The sequence below is a fragment of the Seriola aureovittata genome, chromosome 22 (genome assembly GCF_021018895.1).
Source record: "Seriola aureovittata isolate HTS-2021-v1 ecotype China chromosome 22, ASM2101889v1, whole genome shotgun sequence".
Classification (NCBI taxonomy): Eukaryota; Metazoa; Chordata; class Actinopteri; order Carangiformes; family Carangidae; genus Seriola; species Seriola aureovittata.
This window is the reverse complement of record NC_079385.1, coordinates 6,589,827-6,613,813: the sequence shown is the minus strand read 5'-3', so window position 1 is coordinate 6,613,813 and position 23,987 is coordinate 6,589,827. Positions and strand designations below refer to the sequence as shown.

Sequence of the window (23,987 nt, the reverse complement as noted above, 5' to 3'; positions counted from 1 at the left end):
TGGTTAGACTGTCGGAGGCATGTGAGGGCCGCCTCCTTCAGCTAATTAAATATCTCTGGCAGCAGAATACAGTGCGTTACATTAATTTAATATCATGAATATGCTGCTCAACGTGCTGCACAACAGCACATGACTAACAGTGTGGGTGCCTTTATTAAAGCAAAAATAAGTAACTTTTTCTACACACCAAATGCATGCTCCTCTTCCCCACATGTCCACATACATAAATATGAAGCTAAAGTGGTGCAGCAGAAAAAATTGCTTAATTATACTTGATTATACTACAAGTGATATTACTTTCTGTATCAGTATCAAAAATATTATTATGATTAGTATTTCTCTATCAGTTGTACAAATATCAGATATATAGTCCAGCAAAGCTACAAAAGGTACACACAAATTTTTCCACTTTCTAATTATGATTTCACTCAAAATCATATATTAATCAACTGTTTATAAATACTGAATATGATATATGAACAACTTCTAATAATAATAATATCATCTAAACTAACAAATCGGTTATCTCCTGAAATGAGGATCAAACTTTGTGAGAACATCATTCTCTTTGTAAGCAGATTCTAAGATCTACATATTCATATTTGAGAATATGTATATTCATATTACTGAGGCCCGCCTCACTCTCCTGACTGATAGTCGTCCACCTACAGAATGAACAATCCATTCACTGTGCTCCATCCTCTTCTCTAGATTGAGTCACGCTGTGCCAGGATGCACCGGTGTCTGTCATTACCATAACTGCAAAGACTGCTTCACTAAAATAAAACAATCCCATCATCTCTCAGCCAAGAACACAACCCTCACACACACGTTCTATCACAAACTGCTAGAACCACATCCCTTGCTGTGCCAAAAGTAAAAACACCCTCATGAACTATTACCAGCAAAAAAGAAAATCCTGCACACAAAGCAATGTACTGAAATGTACTGTGGCATCAAAAAATAAAAATGCACTGTCCTACATGTTTCCACAGACGCTGCTGGATGGATGGCTGACCTAAGTGTTCACTGATTGGCTCGCTGAGCTTCGCTGGTTGCACCTGCTGTCATGGCCAAAAGCCCGGAGGTGAAGCTGGCCGTGTTCGGCAGAGCGGGGGTGGGCAAGTCAGGTAAACTGCTGTGTGTCTGTGTTTATCTGTGTCCTACAAAGACTTGTGGTCTGTTCATTCATGGGTTTTCTTTGATTGTAAACAGATTTTTACTCTTAACTTTGGTGCTTAAATCCATTTTAAATCAATTTTCAGGCAACATGTAAAGGACTTAAACATGCTGCTGTGTATCTTCATTGTTTTGGTTTTTAATTTCTTTCTGCCTCGGTGTATCTCACCATGATGTCTGCTTTCTAATGTTTTCCTTTCATCCTGTCTGCATTTTTGTACTTGCCGTAATTTCTCCTGGTTCTCAGTTTGTTTGCGTAGTCAACATTACAGAAGGAGGCTGTTTTTGGTCTGGCTTAAATGTCTTCACTCCCACAGATAAGTCTGTTGAGTCATTATCATTTGGTTTCAGCATTCCTCTGTAAGCAGCAGTAGAAGCAGCGGCGGTAGCAGCTTGGCCTCAGCTGGCGCACTGTACGTTTACTCCAGTAGCTGAGACAATAACACAGACCACATGTTTCCTGTCGGCTGCAAATCAAGACATATTGCTTCTGTGTCACAATCAGCTGTTCGAAAACATGCTTTGGGATTGCTTCCATGTCGAAGGAGGCCATTAAAATGCCTGAGGAGGTCAACTCAAGTACTGTACTGAAAAGTAGAATGACTGAGGAGTTCATAACCTTCAGCTGAGAGGAGTGCGGTTGTAAAACAAGGCTGAGAGGCTGACATCAAACTCTTTCTTTAAGGAGGTGTATTGTTAGCCCTGACCATCCTTTCCTCGCTTAAGAAGAGTGTCCAACCCCCACCTCAGTGATGATTATTGAATTTGAAAACTAACAAGAACATGCTGATTTCTTATCTGATACCAAAGCAGTAGAAATATCACTCAAAACAATCACAGCTAATGATATTTAACAAAATATAAAAGCAGATAACCGGGTGTGAGTGCACTACCTCATTATACTACCATCTGTCATGTCAGCCAGCTCTACTAAACTCCATGATTCGGTTACATAGCGTTCTACAAACCTTAGGGGAAAAGTCAAAACATCAATATTTTACCTGTTGTGTAACAGCCAAGCCTGTGTTAAAATGTTTCATGAATAACAGATAAAATCACTGGGTTTGAATATTGGTTTCACCCCAGGTGGTTTTCACAGTAGCACAGTATCAAATTATTCGGAAGATGCAACCTGCTGCTGGATAACAGGTAAAACAAGACTAAAAGTCAACAGCATGCTCTCAGCTCTGAGAGGCTGTACTTAGCTGTACAGATTTATTACAATTCATCCCGATGTGGACATGAACCCCAAGTATCCGCTGAGATACATCAGTCTGAAGCAGCCGACTGACCAACCATGCCATGGTATGGTAAAAAAATATGTTTTACTTCTCCTTAAGGTTTGTATTGGGAATGCATGTGACTGAGGTCATGAATGGGGCGAGGACTGATAGAGTCATACTTAAAACAGAGACTTCCAGATGGTTCTGTCATGTCTTTTACCCTTTTACACCAAAATTACTGGATATAAGTGGGTTTTTTAAACACAGGTATACCTGCTAAAAAAAAAAAAAAGGTGAATGACTCCTTTTACACTGCCAACCGAGTTTGCCTTTCTGAGAGGACACACACAATTGCAGGGAGCAATGTCAATGTTAAAATGGATCACTCGCGTGCTCCTGTCAGTGTCAGAGCCTCCGTGTGAGACTCTTCGATCGGTGATTCATTGCTTGTGCTCTGAGAGATGCCTCAGCACAGAAATGGGGTGAAAATTAGCATGTTCACCTAAGTGTTGTGTTTACATCACTGCTGATCAGAGCCAGAGCCGATAAACACCTGCGTCTACTGCAGTCATTTGACCCAGGACTGAATGCTGATTGGACCCTTTCACTTTGCAGACAAAAGCCCAATGTCAGCTGGGTTTTTGACCACTGTAAAAGGGGCTTTTGTCTCCTGACACGATGTCTGGAGTGCAGCATGAAAGGACAGAGAAAATGAACTGACAAGTCTAACGTCAAAAGAGAGTGTTGATAGTCTAGCTTTCAACCTGATTGTTGTCTAGATGTGGTGATTAACTTGTTATTTGCGTAATGGAACACAGTTCAACACAGACTGACTACAGACATTTGATTTTCACGTGGACACTTGATTCATGCAGCTCTGCAGTTGCCTGATCCTCTCCTATCACCTGCGTGCCTCTCTTTGCTCTTATTAATGCACAAAACAGACAATCAACAGAATAGCAGTCATTGTGGTCACATCTAAAGCTACATGTAGCCTCGATGATCCCTTCAACAATGAATGGCTCTCATCTAAACATAGCCCTTTAGTGGAAGCCCACAGATGCTAATGAATCAGCTTCTCCACAGTTGACAAACATCTGGACTGTGAATTATACTCCCACTTCATGTACAATATGACATGAGGGAAAAAATAAACACTTATGTTAAACAGGTTGTACGTGTTGTTTTGAACCTTTCAATGTGTTAGAGTGAATAAATCTCCAATAACTGCACTTCCATTTCCAAAGAAGTTACATACAAAGCATTTAAGCTGTCAGAGAGACTGTGATTTAAACAGGAGGCCAAGGTTCAACCTCCCACCTAACCACCATCTGAATTGTCTTTGAGCAAGGTGCTAAACTCCTGCAATGTGCTCTAATGTAGCTGAATGCTGATCTCTGAACCTCCGAGTGGAGGAGAGGTTCAGCTATTCCCACATTACATTTCATCTCATGAAGTGATAACACTGAGGTGATTAATCCATTAGCCAACTGACATGACGTCAAATTTGATAATATAATGATAATAGTCCTTTATCAAGAAGAAATGCCTCAATTTTTCTGATTCCACATTCAAGGATTATCTCTTATTTTCTGTTCTGTATCGCTGTAAACGGAATGTTTTGAACAGTTGGTTGGACACACAAAAATCATGTTTGAAATCTCATCTTGGATTCTTCACAACTGTGAAGGGCATTTGTCATTTTTTTTGTGTTTTCTTAATCTTATGGACTAAACTATTAATGAATAGGACTACAGCCATGCTAGCAGCGTGATGATGCTGACATACTATTATGTGTATATTTATTAATATTTGTAGGTATTAAAACCAAAGTATCAGCCAAATTAAAGTATTCACCTGATGAGAAGTTCAGGGCATCAACAGAGTCATTAGGATTCATCCTCTGGGCACTATAAATGTCTATACCTAGTGGACATCCATCCAGTGTTTGTCAAAATATTTCACTCAAAGCCAAACATGGCAACCTCATGCAGTGCTAGAGAAAAAGTCAGGGGATCACCAGACTCATTAAAAATTCATCCTCTGGAGACCATGAATGTTTATAGTGATTTCACGGAAATCCATCCAACAGTTGTTCAGTCCAGACTGAAGTGGTGGACTGATGACCCGACTGATATTGCTATCGAAATAGCCACTTCGGTAGCATGGCTTAAAACTGTCTGTGCGGTCCACATGCAGTATGTTCTTTAAATTAACATCACTTGAAACATCTGACATGAGGTGTGTAAGTATGTGTGTAAACGGCAGCTTTCTGCTATTTACTGTCCCATAAATCCCATCTTCAAAAGTACTAAATACCAAACAAAAGGAATTATTGCCACATCTTTGCCAGTTTCATTACAAAACAGAATCAGTATCAATATCAGCCTTTAATAACCTTTATAATCTAAACTACAGTACTACATGTTCTTAATAATTGAGCTCATCTCCAGACTTTGAATACTTGCTTCACTAATGTTTGCATCTTTACTTTGGACAGCAGTACCTCTGCATGTGTTAGTGTGTATGTGAACCTAATGGTTCTTATTTGAGAATTACGTGTACTTTTGCTTTAGCTGGAATTTTGTTCCCTGCTGGCTGGAGAAAATGTGTACTTAATGAGTGGCAGCAGACCTGCTGGGTGTCTTGGCGTCGTTGAGGGTTAGCTGCACTCTACATTATGGTCTGACCTGGACTGCTGCAGAGCGATCCAGCACTAATAAAGACCAGAGTGTATTAAGTGTGAGTGTAACTGTTCTGGGACTTCTAAGCTTTTTGGTTTATTGACTCGGCAGAGGGAAACTGGGGTTTAGGAAATAAGATAAATTTGTCCATTTACTGCATCTCCACCTTGGTCCCTGCTAAACGCACACATCTACACAAGCACAGGCACACCCACAATGAGTTGAAAACGCAATAAACTACTCACTGGCAAGGGTTTCTGTAGTTTTGTCAGTGAGGAGAAGTAGAGTAAACAGTACAAAAGCAAAAAAGTAAGAGAAAAAATTGTCCTTATAAGCATTTATGAAGCGTGACAGATGAGGTAAGTGTCCTGTCATTTAAGCTGCTCTTGCAGAGGTGAGGCTGTCATGGATATTAAACCAAAACAGCACATTTTGTTTAATTTTACAGATACAATAATCAATATGTTTATTACAAAGGTTCAAATTACTGCTTGTAAAGTGGGAGGTGACAAATCTACAGAGAATTAGAGGCTGACTCTGCACTTGTCCTCAGCTTTATGGAGCGATTTAGCATCTTTAAGCTCATCGTTTTGGTTTTATGTCCGGCAACTTTGATGTTGTGGCTCAATCCACCGCTCTCATCGTCTTTGTTATGGCAGCATGCCAAAAAACTCATTGTACCTGCTCAACACCAACTGGCAGCTGGTGAACATAGTGGAGCTTTTAGCAGCTACAGAAACAGATGACTGGGGAAAAAAACAGAAAAAAATGTGGAGTAATACTTAACAATCAACAGGTGGACACAAATAAACTCAAAATGAATGCTAATGTTGCTCATTGTCTACTATCTCTCTTCTCTCTATGTTCAACGTCATACTGTGTTATATGTCAGTGTTTACAGACCTTCAAATCTATAAATGCAGTTTTAAACAAGAAACATTGCTTTTTTATATTTTTACCAATTCTTTTAAATTTGTTACTTTTCTCAGTTATAATTCAATTTAAATACAAACTTTGTATTTATACAGAATGTTACTTCCTGCCACTTCCAGAGTTTTCATCAAATGGCATGAGCAAAATCTGGCTGTTTATTGCTGTGAAAACACTGGCACACACACTCATTCACACACAGTGAAAAATGTGCTTGGAAAATATCTCGTCTCGTCAATCCTCAAACAACCCGCCTCCCCTCAGCCTGTCTGACAGCCAGAGAGCAGAACAATAACAAAGGAGCCGGCCAACGTGTCGGCCTCAGAAATACTACTGTTCACCACTTCCAACACCAGGAAGAGACCATGAATCAGCCTAATGTACATGTTGGTCTGGAGCATGATGATGTAAACAGTCCTTCAGAGGGCATGCAGGCAAAAAGAAGCCTACAACAAACACAATTCTGGACAGACGGACTGCTACTGTGTTGAACTGCTTAGAAAACCTCACATCCATGTTACTGTGCTGAAATATACTGAATACTGGTAAAGTGAATATCATATCCCCCACCATGAAATCACTAAGTGGCACCACTTGGATCTGCCTTCTTTCCCTGTCCATCACATTAAAAGGCTCCAGTCATGTCTCCTCTAATGCTTTGCTGCAGGGGAAACACATTACTGTCACTTTACCGCCACACTCTTTATTTGCATTTTCCCTGCTGATGACTCACTGTTGCGTCATGGCAACCAGAAAGGAACAAGACATTTATTAATATCAAAGTGGTTTACATTATGAGTCTGAAGACTTTCTGCCTACAACATGTGAGGTAACATTCCAGGTATGCTGAGTACTCTTTCCTTCTTTGTAAATGATTTATTTATAACTTATAGTTTAGAACCAGCAACACAGCACTCTGCCCTTCACCCTCCACCTAACACCAGACTGTGCCTACACAAATCCCTAAGGCCTGAACACTAGATGAAACTGTAAATGGAAAAGGAAATAGACAGAAAGGTTCAAGTGTTAGGGGGTCATAAAATACCACTGAAATATAATAATCACACACACAGCAGTAACAGAAGCAGCTAGGTTTCCAATGGCATTTAGCGCAAATTTAAACCGAATTTTGAGACGATTGACAAAAGGAATGTGAACTAATGTACATTTCCATCCACTACTACAGGTGTAAATAGCCAAATAGCTGCTGTGTGACTATTTCCATCTGGGTGCAAATAGAGTTCTGCAGGAATGAGTCCTAAATCCCAGATATTAATTAGCATTTTAGCACTTTTCAAGCACCTTTTTCAAGACCTTTTCATGTTTTATTCTACAACATAAAATACGTCAGTAAATACTATTTTTTTAAGCTTTTAAGTCTCTTTAAAAATGAGACTACAGAGGTTGTTGGGGACGTTTAACGTCATCACGCCAAACGTGAAAACCAACCTACTCACCAGTCCACCTTTACAGCATCTATGTGTTTATACTCACACTCTTACAAACTGTTACTAGCTTTGTAACAGGAAAGGCTTTTGAGGTCAGAGCTAAATCATACTACAAGTTGGAAGTTTAGTGGTGGAGACGTTGAAGTCATGTGACAATGGTGTAGAGCGGTTATAATCTAACATTAGTTTTTTAATTCTGGGGATTGTATTTAAGCTTTAAAAATCATAAAGTGGTGTTTATTTGTGAAGATTATCCTGCTGAACAAATTGAAATATGTCAGTAACATAAACTGTTGTTTATCACAGAGTTTGTTTTCTGCAATAATCCAAAAGCCAATGTAGAAATCCCATTGGCTTTTTGTCGAGGGAACCAGGCTGATGCTTCGTTGGTCTACAAAAAAAGTCCCTGTGAGGCTCGGTATTTTAAGTTGTACAAAATTGTATTGTATTATGGGACTCAAATTTCTTTTATTGTACAGTAATAAAGTCTATGTAGAAGAAAATGTACAAGTACTTCTCTAAATGATTTTGACATTATTTCACTGTGAGCTCATGATAATGACTTTGAAATAGGCTTCCTGCTGAAAGATTGGCACAGCCAACCCTTTACACTCACATCACTCTGGCAGTGATCATGCTGCTCCTAAAATCAACTTTCTGTGATGTGTCTGCTGGAGGAAATGAGGGTCCTGGAAAGTAATCAAATAATTGATGGGATTTAACATCCATCATGCTTTCTGTGCACAGCTACTCACTCTTCACCGTCAACTAATTAACAGGATGGAGAGGCAGAGGGACAGTGGCTCATCCCGTTGCTCGGGTTTCCAGGCACATCTTTGGCCTCTGACAGCTCAGAGAGCCCACAGCTGTGAGGTTGGCTGGCTGTTTGACTTCCCTGATTACTCTCTGCATGCCAGCCCTGGGTAGCAGCCATACGGTATGACTCACTGAATGTGGCACAAATGCTTTAATCAGTGTGTCAGAGGTAGATTTTACTCTTTTAGATAAGAAATCTGAAAAGTGGCTTTCAGCGCGGCTGAGTGATGTGAATGTTCAGATGAGGGGTGTGTCTGCTGTGCAGCATGCTAAGTGACTTTTATGTGCTTGAGCGTGTTACATAAGACTCCTCTGAACTTTAAGGCTTTATTCTTTTAAATTGGTGCTTATTTGTTCAGTTTGCATTGAGTTCAGTGCTCATGGCGTCTTGCTGCTGTGTGGGTGAAAAGTCAAGAGGCCTTGGCAACAGTACAACAAAGGCCAGGTGTGTAAGAGAAGAACATCAGACTGAGAAACTGAATGAGACTTCTGTGGGGGATGAATGATGGTGCTGTGTTGGGGGTGTGATGGAACAGAATAAAATAGCTTTGTATTTCATGCTGTGGGGAGGCTTTGAATGTGTACATGCAGCTTTTGCTCAGTGTAGTATTTGGAGAGCTTTTAGAAAGGAGAAATAAGAAGCAGATTGTGTGATGAGAACTTTTTACAAAACCCTAATTCCTTCCTTGATTTTATATTGGGGACCAAACTTGATGATCATTATGTATGAATGTTTTGGTAGTCTAATAAATAACAAAAACCCAAGGAATGAAAAAGAAAACAAATGGCATTGAAACTGCACTAGTCAATATTTCTGTCAGAGCCTTTAATGGTTCTTACAGTCAAGAAACAAGAGTTTTACTCATATATTTATTCATTATTTTCTAAGTGTTAGCATCAAGTCTCTTGATATACTTAAGTTTTAGCATGATGTGCAGACATGGATGATTAGGCAGTGTCTTTACCTTTGATCAAATTAAGTTAATCACAGAAAACAGTGAGGAGAGATAAAATCCTGACATACAACTGAAATGAATGAGAATTCTGAAAACAATCTGAATGGTTTAATGTAGCTCACGTGTATCAGATAATCAGCTGAATCATCTCTGTTCTTTCGTTTGGTAACTCACTCATCTGAATGATAACAGTGTGGAGGTGGGATGAATGAAATTTGGTCCAGGTATTCATTGTTCCTTTTCCTCCCATCCCACCCATGAGGTTGACTTTTTTGGTTCAGAGTGAAATGTCTCAACAGCTACTGGATGGTTTGCAAAGATTTTTTTTTTTTTTTTACACATTCATGTCTCGTTCAAAAGAATTCTTGACTTTTTACCCAGTCCAACCATGATGTCAAAAATTAGATATTGCCCAATAGTTTGGCACAGCTTCAGCTGTGCTTTGTGTTTAGTGTTAATTAGCACTTGCATGCTAACATATTTCACCAAGATAGTCAACATGGTGAACATTACCTGCTAAACATTAGCATATTAGTATCATCTTCGTGAGCATGTAAGCATGCTGATGTTAGCATTTAGCTCAAAGCACTGCTGTATCTAAGTACAGTTTTACAGGGCCACTTGCACGGTTGTAGACTCCATTTATGCTGTTCTACTCTATTGAACTTGCTGATTAATTTTATTGTCTTAACTTCTACTGTGCTTAGGCTCTTTGGCCTTCTCTTATCTGGTTTTATTTTTCCATGAAGCACTTTGTGACTTTGTTAAGAAAAGTGCTATATAAATAAATAAATAAATGATTAAGTTAAGGTGTGGTTAGACAGAAAGCATTGTTGCATAATTTGAATTTGACGACTCAACCATTTGTGTAGTCTGTGTTCGTTCGCCCCAAAAATGCAACGTAACCCACGAACTGAAAAGATGTAGGGATGTGTTTTTACTTCCTGGGTTGTGCATCCGCACACACATGTCCATTTATATCTAATCATGCTACTGTATGTCTAAAATTCACCTCGTGTTCTGCCTGAACACACAGCATAGTTATTATAATATATAGTTTTTGAAAGACATAAAGCAGGTACGGCTTGTCAACAAATGGCTAAATTGCATATTTCAATTTCACCTACAGCAATACATAGTCTAATTGAGGAGCAGCTTTTTGATGCAGTTCTGTTACTGCAGCCTAACAGCTCTGAGACTTCATTAAACTGTCAGAGAATCTGGGGTTCCTCAGAGCACCCGTCTTTCTCCATCCTCCTTCACTGACTTCTCCTCTGAACATATTGTCTGATGCCTGGACCGTCACTTTATCCTCAGATAGTACCATGGTTTCTCTGTCATTCAGTTCTCTGAAGGCCATCTGCCTGCTCTGCTGCTGTGTCCAGACCTCCCCCTGTGTTTCTATTCACCTGGCACCCCTTCACTCTGCACACTCACACAGGTTGAACTAATAGTGGGTTTTGCCACAAAGGATATATTTCTGGAGTGAAGTTTCTGGTAGCCAATGTTCTGTGCTTCTAGGGGTGTTAATTTTGACTAATTTTGTTTTTCCTAGTCAGTATAAATATCAGCAAACCAACTGATCAGCCAACTCGTCACACACAAGGGTGCAGTGGACCCATAACAGGAAATGACTGTGTCAGAGGAAGGTGGGCTCCTTGAGTGGCCCTTTTTTTTTCTTCTGTTGAATTATTTTTAGAGCACACCTCCGACTCTCTACAGCCTCCACATATTGTCCGTTCTTCATGCGTGTACCCTGAATGCCGCCACTGTCCTCGACTGGTGTGAGTCATCGCTGGTTATTTCCTTCCTTGCTCTTAACAGCCTTACTCTCTGGAGATTAGCAGCGCTTTTAAAATTTCATGATGGATCAATTAAGTATTTTCTTTACTGCTTCTGAAGCTGCTTTGTCAGCTGAGGCTCAGGTTAATATTTAATTTTTAGGGCCATATTCAGTGATATTTGATTTATTGAACAGTTACCTCCCACTTCAATTTTTTAACACTATCTGCTTTTGTGTTTCCTGTGTCATTTCCAAATTTTCATTTAAAGCTTAATTCTGCATGTATTCATTCATGTCTTTTAGAAGACAATAAAAGAAAATTCAGACATCTTCTTGATACAGAAGTAGGATGATGCTGTTATAGCGCCATAAAACCTCTTAAGGGGGATACTGCGTAGCTTTGATGCCACCACATATAGCTGCTATAGCTACAACATAGCAGATGTATTTGCTCTAAAAAAAATTTACCTACACATTAAGGCCAAGAACACAGTAGCTGTGTGGCGGCTGGAGAACATTGTGGTTTTCATTTCGGCGGCAATGTTGAAGGGTTGGAGTTGACACGCTGCCTGTGTGAGACCTGATTGCCTATTTTTCATGCAGAGTCTGCCCAGCTGTTTCCCCCTGCTTCCAGAGTTTATGCTAAGCTAAGCCAAGAGGCTTCTGGTCATAACCTTAAATTTACAAGTGGTTCTTCTAATCTAACTCTACGCAATAAAACAAAATGAAGCATTTACCAAAATGTCGATCTACTGCTTTAAGAAAGGCTCAAGAATCAGTTGCTTTTCACTAACACACATCCAGCAAACCACTTCCACTGCAAACACTCTCCTCTCTGCAGTCACATGAAAGAACATACAGTCAACACGGTCACCGCATGTCAGCAGTCTCCTATTACGTAAGGAGACAAGACTCCTGGATTTGTCTCCAGTTCTAACCCACTGTTGTTCTATATCAGTTATTCCAAGAATGTGGGGAACATAATTCAAGTGCAATACGTCCTGATCGCCTACATCATTACTGTAAATGAGTGAAATATGATGCTTAACTATAAATCAAAACCTACACTTTAGATATTTACAGCATGATCGACATTAATGCATCAAATATAAGAAAAGAAAAAAAAAAGGTATTATGGGAAGATGCTGGGGTGAATTGATGAGTCAACAAAATGAGTCTCTTTGACATAAACCAAAATAGTTTTTTTGCCCAAATCTAACCAGACTTAACCACAGCGGTCACAGATCACAAAAAAAGCAATGAGTGTTCATCATATGTTTTTTGGAAAGCACTGACGCACTAACTATTTTGTCCGGGATCAGTCTTGGATGTGTCACAGAGATTGACCTTTCTCCCTAATATGAACAGTGAGTGAGATTTTGTTATGTCCTCCAGTGGAGGTGGTGCCAATCTGGGCTTTGTCAACATTGTGTGCCATCAGGACAATAGACTGAGTAAATTTGTAAATGTAAATGTGTTCAGTTTACCAGAATCACTGCCAACAAAAGATTTTAACAGTGGCTACAAGATACTGTAGCAATGACAAATACAACATTTTGATTTTCTAAGGCAGAATTGGTAAATATTTTTCCAGACACGAGTGACAAAATGTCAGTAGTAATAATATATTTCTTTTGCAGCTCTATTGTGTTTACAGTAGCTGCAGTGTGAACAAGACTATTGTATAAAAGCTATAATTTATAAATCGCAGATATATCGGTACCGGCGCATATATTCTCCGATATGCACTGATATGAATACTTTTTTTAAGAAGCAATAATACAGTGCAAATGCTTGGGTCAAGTCAAGGTATATAGGCAGCATCAGCCGATATATTGACATTGGAATTTTTTTTTACTCCCCAATATCAGTATCAGCCAAATCCAAAAATCCAATATCTGTCAGGCTCTAGTTATACTACCCAGGTTGTCAGTCTTATAGACACTTTCTCTCAGCTGCTCCTTGTACATGTCTTCACCTTTATGCCTGTAATCACAGTGAAGATCGCTCTCTAAGGTGGTTGCCACAGCATCTCAGCCCTCATGTGCCTCACGCATAGCCCCTGATGAATAGCGCTGTGGTGCTATTGTTAAAGACTAAATGAAAGGGATGACAGTGGTATCAGAGCCCTCACGCCCTTCCTGTTCAAACCACACAACTGTTTCTGTCCTTTTGCATCTTTGGAGGTTTGAAATCAAAGCCTCTCTGGTGTCCCATTTTACAGAGCAGCGGGGCCCTGAGGAGAATGACTGCCTCTCTCTCTGCCATTGTCTGTTCATGGAACTTGTCCAAAGAGGAGCGGAGGGGAGTTTGCCTGACCTTCACTGTCATTCAAAGTGAACTTGATATATGCTGTGACTTGTTGTGTTCAAACAAAGGGACATCCATTTTCATAGTGCAAAGGCAAAGTGCATTCAACTAAAGGTGTATTGAAAAGTCGAAGCTTTAGAATGGTGCTTTTCATAGGGAGGACAAACAACTGTGTGAAGTGAGTGAATCAGCAAAGAAAAACTGGTTGCATTACAATCAGCAGTGAGAAATCATTTCTTTTCACACAAGGTGTTTACATTATTCTCTGCTGTCACATAATCGTCGAGTTGAGAGTTGGACCTGCTCTGGAGACAGAAAGTCTGGAGACCTCAGTGTAGTTATTGAGTAAATGTGAGGATTCGGAGTAGCTGACTCATCTAATTTAAATGAGGTTAATCCTCACATGTTGAAATGTTGAAACTAATCTGATTAGAATTAGAGTAATATCTTTGTAAGAGTGGCAGTCACACCAAGTACAGATGTGATGCACTTTTTGAAAAGATGTTTTTTTTTTTTCATTTAACCTACATTATGTGATTTTTTCGCAACATGGGAGCAGCAAAACAAGCTTTGAACACAAAACAGACATATCATAAACTAATAAATAATAAATAATTGTGGTTGTGTCAGCAAATAATGCCTTTTACACACCCAGCAGACAAGGAGGAACATTAGCATTCATTTGGAGTCATGTTTCTGGACAATTGATTATTGTAATTCCAATATTTACTCTCCTTATAGCTCTGTTTGGGTCTCCACCAACTCTGCTACATTTGGAATTGACTTTGATGATAGCAGTAATACTGAAACAAAAACATGTTAAGTTTTGGGTTGTAAATCCAAAACAGTGAGCTGAAAGATTAAATCCATAGAGCTGAGGGTAAAGTGCAGAGTTAATATTACACATAGTAATTTGATCCAATATCAATACAAAAATATTGATTAGAGCAGCTTTAATGACAGACATTAGGCTTTGTAAATTATTTTTTGGTGAACTAAAAAATCACCAATGTTAAAATTGATTTTTCAGCCAGAAAACTTTCAGAAAGACGGTACATATTTAAAAAATGTACAGTGAGTTTTTAAAAGAGTGTTTTCACAAAAAACAGCCACTTGCTGCTGATGGAAATACGTTGATTAGAGTGATGAGAATGAACCAGGGCAGTAAAGCGGGTTCAGGTAGAGCTGAGGAGACTTTTTCTGTGGATTCACCACACAGTGACAACTGAATTCCTGAGACAGATCTTTGCATTGTGTTGACAGATCAGTAAACAATTAACAAAGATTATCTGCCTTTACAACATTACCAGGGTGTCTAATTACACAGCTCATGATTGGATCTCTAATCCCCCTGTATTAGAAATAGAGGAAATTATTTTATAGCTAAGGGGAGTAAAATACTGCAACACCTGGTGGTTTAATTGCAGTTTGATTTATTATGATAACTTGGCTTGAGGTGACAAAACCAATCTAACTGCCAAATGTAATCTTGTGACTCATTGTGTTTACTGCACAACAAATTTTAATGGTCCATTCTGTCAGCATCAGACCGGAGGCTGCGCACACTGGTATTAAGAGAGATGTAGTGGAGTTCTCCTGGGCAACATTATGATTATTTGAAGCTCCGGAAAACAATGTACTTATCCAGTGTGTTGACATCATACCACATTTCAAGTGGTATTTCATTCTGTGTGTTGGATGGTTTAGGATATCAGATGGAAACTGGTAAGTGGGCGATATAGAGAGCTTCATACAAAACCCCTCAGCGCTCAAGGGCTTTTCGTTTAAAACGTGTAATTTACCTATTGTTTACGAAAATAGGCCTAATTATTAATTATCCTGAAGCAAATGACTAATTACGCATGGCATAAAATGAAAAGCTGGTCTATTATTCTCAGAGGAGCAGTGGTGCTGATTATGCCCCACACATCATTAATTTAAATGGTGTATAATATCCTGTGTCACTAATGAGTTGACAGACGTGTAGAAGAGAAGAGACGAGTCCTGTGCTGTTAATTGGCTGGCTGTAATCTGATCTGGAGAACAAGAGATGATGAAGATATCTTTTAGTAGTATTGGTTTTGTTTTTTGGGAATAGATATTGCTCCTCAAGGATGCGTATTACTCACATCGGTTATTTTCTGATCAGTGTGAACAGCAAAAAGCTGCATCAACTTACATATTTCCAATTCCCCTTTGGATCACATGGATAATCAAATTCCTGAGGTGTAGCTAAGCAACATGGTAGAACAATGACTCACAACAAAAGAGAGCAAGGTAGATAGCTGATAGCTCAAATGAACATTTGCTAAGCCTTTTCCCCTTTATTTACTGTCAAGTTTTCCGTTGTTGCATGGTGTACAATGATTACAGTGGCAGGTTTACCACTCGCAGTTAGTCATTTTCGAAACAACACCTTCATGTCACAGAGGTTACGTCCATCTTTATTTACAGTCTATGGTGTGTGTAAGAGCAAGCGAGAGAGAGCGACTGGCGCACGGAAGGGTTATTTACATATAAAGTTGGGAAGAGAGATCCAATCACATGTGGTCAATCAAGACGCATGTGGAGACGCATATCAGGTGTGAATTGACGTACTTAGAGCTGTCAACTTGTGATCAGATCACCTGAGACGGATGTTAATACCAGGTCTGAACAGGGCCTATGAAACTGTGGCGTGATTTCAATGTGGCGCAGGATGCATTTGCGTTCACACTGCTAAAAATTATGATATTTATATACATTTTAAGCACTTGAAGATCTGATCATCAGTAAAGGATGTGTCATGTAGAGAGCTAATAAAAACTAATGAAACAGTGTCAATATGCAATCATGCATTGACTAACATTTACTTCCAACTTTTACCTTGATAACGAATAATGAACGATTTCTTCGGTGCTTATCGGTCTCTTTCTCTTTTTGAGTCATCCACTTGCATTTGACCATGATTGTCGCTCGGCTGCAGTGCTCACTTCACGTGAAAATGAATGTTTTACTTTCATGTGTGTGCGCCCTTTGTCATGCAGAATGGAAATGACATCACCATGTACGCTGAGGGTGAGAGTGAGAAGTATCCATTGTTTCACACAAATTTTTTTTTTAACCATTTTTAGTGCACCATCCGGGTACTTGTAGTGCACTGCATGTTGCCGTACTTGTCAATGTGAACGGACTTATGCACTCAAAACAGCTGGTGTGAGTATGGAAGTACGTGAGCTGAGACACAGCCCTAGTGTTGCAAGTATGAACAGGAAAAAAGTATGATCAGAATTTCAAACAATATGTTTCACTTTTACCGTTACAAGAGAACAGTCTGTTAGGATGAGGTGTAAACTTCCCCAAATCTAAAAAGTTACTACTGTGGATAGCAAGCTAAGTTAGCAGAACATGGTAACGATTGTAGCTCATGTTATAGCAGATGATTAAGCACACTGTTTAAGCCATTCTTTACACTTTTGCTCGTGTTTTGGTTTCAGAAGGGGCTGAAAAATGGGACTGAAAAAAAGAGCTCGACAATTGCTGTTCACAAAACAGGGTTAGTAAACACTCAGTTTAGTCAAAATGCCAAATGGTTTGTCATTGCTTACTTCCAGTGTTTTTGATTAGCCTAAAAAGGCGTTAAAAGGTTTGTTAGATGGTTCAGTATTTCGATTCGTGCTTTGTCTGCTACACCTCATTCAAAACCACTGTTTGTCTCGAACGCTAAATTCCCCTGAAACACAGCTGACACAAAGTGAAATATTTGTTCCCGATTGGCCCAGACCGTAAAGCCATCCATTGTGGGAGATGACATGTTTACTGTTGCCTTGGTGTATTATTGTTACTTTGCTCATTTTAGACTTCCCACAACCCTTCTTATAGGGTACTGGTTAAATCTTAGAATAAATATGAATGGAGCCTGATTGGCGAGCTGTAATCTGATCTGGAAGGGGAATGAGATGATAAGATGTCTGACTTGATCTCATTTATATTTGGCAGTAGACAGTGAGTGAATATTTCCCCTGGCACACTGGGGACTCCCAATAGTCCCCATTCCACAGATATACATTTATTTCCTTATGAGAAATGTCATTTTTGTCCATATAGCAGTTCCAAAGAGACTGTGTTGGTAGTCTGGGATGCAGACGTGCCCCAGGGAGAGACTGGTGGTGAAAGGAACTCTGGGAAAGCTCTGAGACAGGGGAACAGTGGTCTGACCTCCGTTTCAGGAAGTGGTTTGGGTGCTTTTGTAGCTAATTTGTTTGCCTGTTCCTAGCATCAGGACTGTCACTTCATGGTGTGTATGAAGAAATAATCTCATACTATGACAAGGAAAAGTACAAACTGGCATTTACTCGCAAAACACTGCTGGTTCAGCTTGTATATCATTCAGAACGAGACACAAATGTGTTTCCATCTAGTTTACCTTCCAAAAATAATGAAAAGAGGAGTATACTTATGCTTCTGCCAGAGTTTCAACAGATTTTCTACAGTACTATGAGACTCTGTATCTGTCACATTAATAAAAATATACAGCAAAAGGCCCAGGCTGGATTCGAACCTGAGCCACTACAGTGACGGCTCAGTCATGGTGAGCTACTAGAACGACCCCCCATCATGTTGATTCCTTAAATATTCTACAGTGGGAGTGATTTTGTTCTTATGTTGAAGCTCAACAGATGTTCAGAATTAAAGCTTGAGATTTGATAAAACTGGCATACTAAAATGTGCTTATTTTCTCAGTTTCCATACGACTGCTAAATGTCTTGGTCCTTTTCAGGCATTTGGGGCCACACTGTTTGTGAATTGTAGCTTCTTGTCTGCCAACAGAGCAGCAGGGCAGCAATCGTCTGCATCTCTTCTGACAAAAATGCAATAAAACCCCAGAAACTGCTCGTCTGGTCAATGATTCACTCTCCTCTATTCACGTAAAACATGAGAAAAACAGCAGAGGAGCAAATTTACAACAGGTCCGAAGACATCAGTCAGCACCACTGAGAACCATGATCAGTTTAAGATGCATACAAGTTTGAAATCTATGTACAACTAAGTGGATTTGTCTTGAGGACTTGCTGGAGAGTTTGTGCTACTGATTAATAAAGATGAAGTTATTCACAAAGTCACAAAGAGCATTCAGTCAATATACAGACCAGATATGGGTCAAGCTTCAAATGTAAATGTACACATCAATAGACACAAAACATTTTCCATCTATACCACCCTGTAAAGGCAGAGGGCAGTAACTTCAGAGCTACTACTGTTAGTATAATATCCTCTCCAATGAAAATTACGTTTTTAACCTGGTTAACATCTATATGTTTTTTTATATAATACAACACATAGTGAGTGAAATACACAGTCAACACCATTTCCACCTTGGAACTGCAGTGAACCAATGAGAGTCTCATAAAAGCAGACAGCCAGGGATTCATACGTCATAACTAAGGAAACAATCCTGTCAACTTGAGGGGACGGGGGAGGAGCTAAATAAACCCAAAACATTGTCAGTACAGAGAGCGAGAGTTACCCTTAGCACAACCACAAACTATGCATCAGCCACTGCCAGTTACAAGCTCACAAACAACATAAACAAATAAAAGATGCTAACTGTTCTGATCCGTCTGCTAGTCTCTGGTTCTGGTCTCAACAGACTCCTCATCTGAGTCTGGGTCTGACTGAGGCTCAAACATGAGGCTGAGTCTCTCTGATGTTTCCTCCTCTAACCATCTTGATACTCTCTGCTCTTTCACCCGTCCACCTGGAGCAAGCAGGTGGTGGGCGGGGCACAAGGCCTGGTCCAGATTTTTCATTGAGGAAGTAAAAGTAGATGTGCTTACAGCCCCCTTTGATTTTTTTTTTTCACTTTTTATGTGGGGAAAATCATGTAAAACAAAATATTAATCATAGCAGAGGATTTTTACAGAGTTAAAACATGACCGAAGAGGAACTGTAAATGAATACAATATGTTTCATTTAATATGTTTAAATATGTAATTTAAAGATAGCATCATCACATCAAATTGCATGACTTCCACTAGAGTCAAAAGTTGGCTGCTACTGAGCTAGTTGCATTATCATTAGCTCGAGTTTAACTGTTGTTTAATTCTGTATCGTGACTGAATTTATCTACTGTGCTATTTTATTATGTGCAATAATTACCAAGATATCAGTTCATCGAGGCTAGTATTTTTCAGTTACAGATAACTGAAAGAAAGGATGCCAAACAGTGCATTAAGTGTGACAACAAACTTGTACAACCACAGATTATGTGGTCGGCAATAGTGCAGTTACTACAGTTTTGTTTTTGTATTATCTATTTTACCATTCTCACAAAAATTACACAAATGTTATCCGTCATCTCCTCCGTCCTCCTCCCTCTGCTGCAGGTAACGTTGCTGAGAGGGGGGCCTGCTACCTACTGTAGTTATAAGTTTAGAAAGGTTTGTGGCAAATGAAGCTGCAGTCTTCACACAGAAAAGTTTTCCTTTTAGCTTGTTTATAACGGTTCATCATTAGGTTAATGTTACTATCAGGTAAAACAAACTGCGGTGGATGGAGATGTTGAAAATTTAGCTTTTCTTCATGTTTACATCTTGTTGGTGGTGTAATGAAGGATGCTAATTGCTTTTTTACTCGCACAGGTTGTGATGACACCGTAGTTGTTGTCAGCTCCAGTAAAAAGTTCACTCCTCACTGGTCTAGACTGGTCTACAGTCTGTGCTGTCTGCTGTGTGTGTGAGAGAGGCTGCAGCCCAACAACAAAACACGGTAGTTCTTTTCTGGTTCATTTGGCTCAGGCGCTGCGCCTTGAAAACCCTGTGACTGCATGGCGTGTGTAAATAAAATGATTTTCTCTAATTCATTGCGTTTCAGTCAGTCTTCAGTCATGTTTATTGTACATGTTTATATCGCGATGATGATGAAAATAAGATTAATTGATCAGCGCTCTGATACGTCCTGCATTTTTTAAAATAAATTCTGGTACTTTTTTGCTTCTACCGTCTGATTTTCCACTCAGCCCCAGTCTAGCTATTTCCAGTCTTACCAGCACAACTGGCCAGTATGACATGACCTGACGTGACACAAACATAATAGGTAGAGAACCTGCCTGCAGCTGCACAGCACTGGGAGAGCTCTATGTCAGTCAGTAAAGAGGTGTTATTGTAGCTGAAGTGACCAAAGAGCCGTGGGTGTCCGTCTGATGGCCGTGGGGAATCAATAGAGACTGTTCAATGACTAACACTGTGCAGGCTCAGAACAGGGCCATGGGTGTCGCTAATTGCTGTTGCTTTGTTTGCCATTAGTCCAACATTCTGCTGCTAATGTGATTAGGTCACTTTGGACAAAAGCAGCTTTGGGCAAACACCTCCTGTGGATGATGTGTTTGACGTAAATCTGAAAACCTGGCACTGCGAACTCCATCCACAGAGCAGCCCTGTGAAGTCTTGGCCATTTGGTAAATTTGATGAAATCAGATTAGTTTTTCTACTCAGACTTTGGGTGCAGTATCTGTTGGGAAATATCAAGTTGTGGAAAACAAGTTTGCAGTTTGAGAAGGACAGAAACACAATATCTCAGCATATTGATATTGTCAGCATGCCAGACACAAGATACTATATGGGAACAGCTGCACTTAACATGGCAGGGAGTTGTACACTGTATGTGAGGGAGAAAACACTGCCATGTTGGAGTGACATCAGGGAATAAACACAAACTGCAACCACTCCTGCAGCCTGATTTTCACTCTGTCATTGTGCGAAATGTAGTGCTTTAGTGATAAAGATGGGATCTCATCATTCCTCTGATGTTTTATGTCCTTCTGGAGACTGGTTGTCAGGTGATGAAAATATTCCTTGTGCATGGTGTCGGTGCCACAGGAGACCTGTCAGTACAGCGTGTTTGTCAAAGTGTCTTTCTTCAGCTTGCTTGCAGATACTGTATTTTCCCACCTGCTACCTCAACGGTGAACTCGAGAAGCCAGTCAAACTGTTCAGCCCACACATCAACATGGAGGAAAACTTGAGAACTTCAAGACGTCAAAGAGACTGTGACAAAAAAAATAACACTTTCTTCCTCTGAAAATTGAAAAGCTGAATTCATAAGAAATAAATACATCCTTGCTCAGTTCAGTACACTCAGTTTTCTTGATGCTACAGCCTTACTCGATCTGGTATGACACAAGCTTATGTAGACTAATATTAGCTAATGCTTGCAAGCACATATTGCTGTATATGATGAACACAACAGCATCAGTTCCCTGACCATATAACTCTTCTCTAATCGTGCCACTGTTACATGTGTAATCCAGCTGATACAGAGCAGCACTACCATTCATTCAGAGTTGTGTGGCAAAGTAAGTCCAAAGTTTAGCTTTCACCAACTCCTGAGGAAAATCTGCTAAATGTGGCTCAGGAGGTGCAGCGGGTTGTTCACTAATTAGAAAGTCTGTGGTTTGATCCCTGACTCCTCCAGTCCACATGTCAAAGTGTCCTTGGGCAAGATATTGAACCAAATTGCCACTGATGTATCATCGGTGTGTGACTGTGTGCGTGTGATAGTAAAAGCGCTGTATGCATGTGTGCGTGAATGGGTGAATGTGGCTTGAAGTGTAAAGCAGTGTTTGACAAGACCGGGAAAGCGCTCTAATAAGTGCAGTCCATTACACAGTGGGTTTATCAGAGCTTTGTCACAGAAAACAGCTGCAGCTGGAAACGAGGTCGATGAGAGCAGTGACACAGAATTAAACCAGTTAAATTGCGGGCTGTAAAAAATCAAAACAATTAAGGCTTAAGATACTAAAATAGTCTGTATATTTGATGGGAACTGAGTCAGGTGATAATTATTTGTGGGTGACATCTTTATGTCATTTCATCCATAGCTGAGTAAAACTGAAAACTATTGATTAATGCAGCTTTAAAGATTAATTTTGACAAAATTTTAAATATTACAATATCTACCACAAAACCCTGGCCTAGATACAGGTATTAACACTGTTTGGTGAAATTGTTTTTACTTGGTTGCTTCAGCTAAGAGCACTGCCTGTTATTTTTATGCATAAAGCAATGTATGCTAATCAAATCGAGTAACAAACAAATTTTGCATAACCTCACCGCTGGAGTAAACTTATGTTTACCACCAATTGTAGGTGAATGTGTTTTTTATTACATCATCACACATGCTGGTTTATGCTTCAGTTTTGGCACCGTAGCACATTGTAATTAGAGCGCAGCCTGATCTGATCTGACCTGACATTTGTGAATGGAAAACCTTTGTTACTCTTTTTTTTTTTTTTGATAATAGCATAGCAATATTAGAAACTGCTCCAAATGACCAATTTATTCCACATTTTAATGTAGCCTTTAAAAAAATTAATATGTGCTACAGTAAATGAGGGGAGTTTTAATAGTAGCAGCTATATGTATCATTGTGACAGGTTCACAGAGGCTTCTTTTTTTGTGATCAGCTTCCCTCTCACTGCAGTTAGTGAATCAACGGCCTTTGTGATCTGGTCAGCTTAGTGATACACTGCACATTATTTCTTCTGCAAACCTTTTGTGAATCTGGGCCACAACATCCATACTGCTGCACGTTAACAAAGGCTCTCTTCTTCCATGTGTACATTTCTGTCCAGTGGCGGTGAAAAGCAGGAGATACAGTTACCTCTAATGAGGAGAGGACTTCACACCCCATTGGTTATTCTGTCTACCTGGAATCCAGGCCACTGTAGTAGAAACAGCACCAAATAACCTCAGTGGGAAATTCAGCGGCGAACAAGAGAGAAAATGTGTGTGAGTTTGCCCTCTCAACAGCATGACAAATTATCTGCTGCTGTTCTGCTTTCAGCACATTCAGAGAATAATTTAGAAGAAATGACACACATTTCCTTTGCCTGAAAACACATTAAGACAACCCTGTCTGCTAGAAATTAAGTTGATTTACAACTAAACTGTAGCAGCAAATACGTTTCATGGGAAAAGTATTTACGACCAGATTATGTTTTACATTAATGTAATGAGAATATGTTGTTAATTTACGTATTTGGTAAGTTGCAAATAGGTTGATACATATTAGTAAAAATAATTTTTATAATGAGAACTAAAGACTTAACAGAGGCTCACAGACATTAAAAACAGAGAAGCTTGAAATCTATATATTGTGTAAACTGAGCGATAGACTTATTAACGAGTTGAAGATAAAATATATAAGTCCAAGGACTTTCAATGACCCATGTCTATTTTCAAAATTTTTTTTTCTCAAATTCACAAATTTTCAAGGACCTATGGGAACTCTGTAATACAGCACTTCAGACACAACATGGTTATTTACATTTAACCAAAACCACAATCTTTCCCTAAACCCAATCAAACAGCTTTCGTTGCCTAAACCAAACCACCAGGCCAGATAATCTCTGGTGTGACAGACACCACACACCCCAACCACCGCCTTGTGAATCATCTGCAACAAACTTAGTTTTTCTTATGCAAGGTTGTGAAGTCCATATATGCGAGTCACAAACTGAAATTTCAGTCACCATCAAACACTCTCTGAGCTCAAAGGCTGGACTTCTTTAGAAGTGCAATGAAACATGTGAGGGACACTCAGGCTGACATAATTGGTTTTCTGCCCGTTATTTGTCATGGCTAATTATGAGCAGAAAACAGGCCTGGCCAAGATGGATG

The 23,987-nt window shown here is 39.5% G+C and overlaps 1 protein-coding gene across 1 annotated transcript in view; it reads left to right on the top strand.

Moving 5' to 3' along the window:
* rerg (RAS-like, estrogen-regulated, growth inhibitor) overlaps positions 1–23,987 on the top strand; it is a 43,287-nt gene that overhangs the window by 6,926 nt on the left and 12,374 nt on the right. The window contains exon 2 of the mRNA XM_056367206.1: positions 996–1,130. Within this exon, the coding sequence (XP_056223181.1) occupies positions 1,070–1,130 (61 nt within the window). The 5' untranslated portion in view covers positions 996–1,069. The remainder of the gene's footprint in view (positions 1–995; positions 1,131–23,987) is intronic.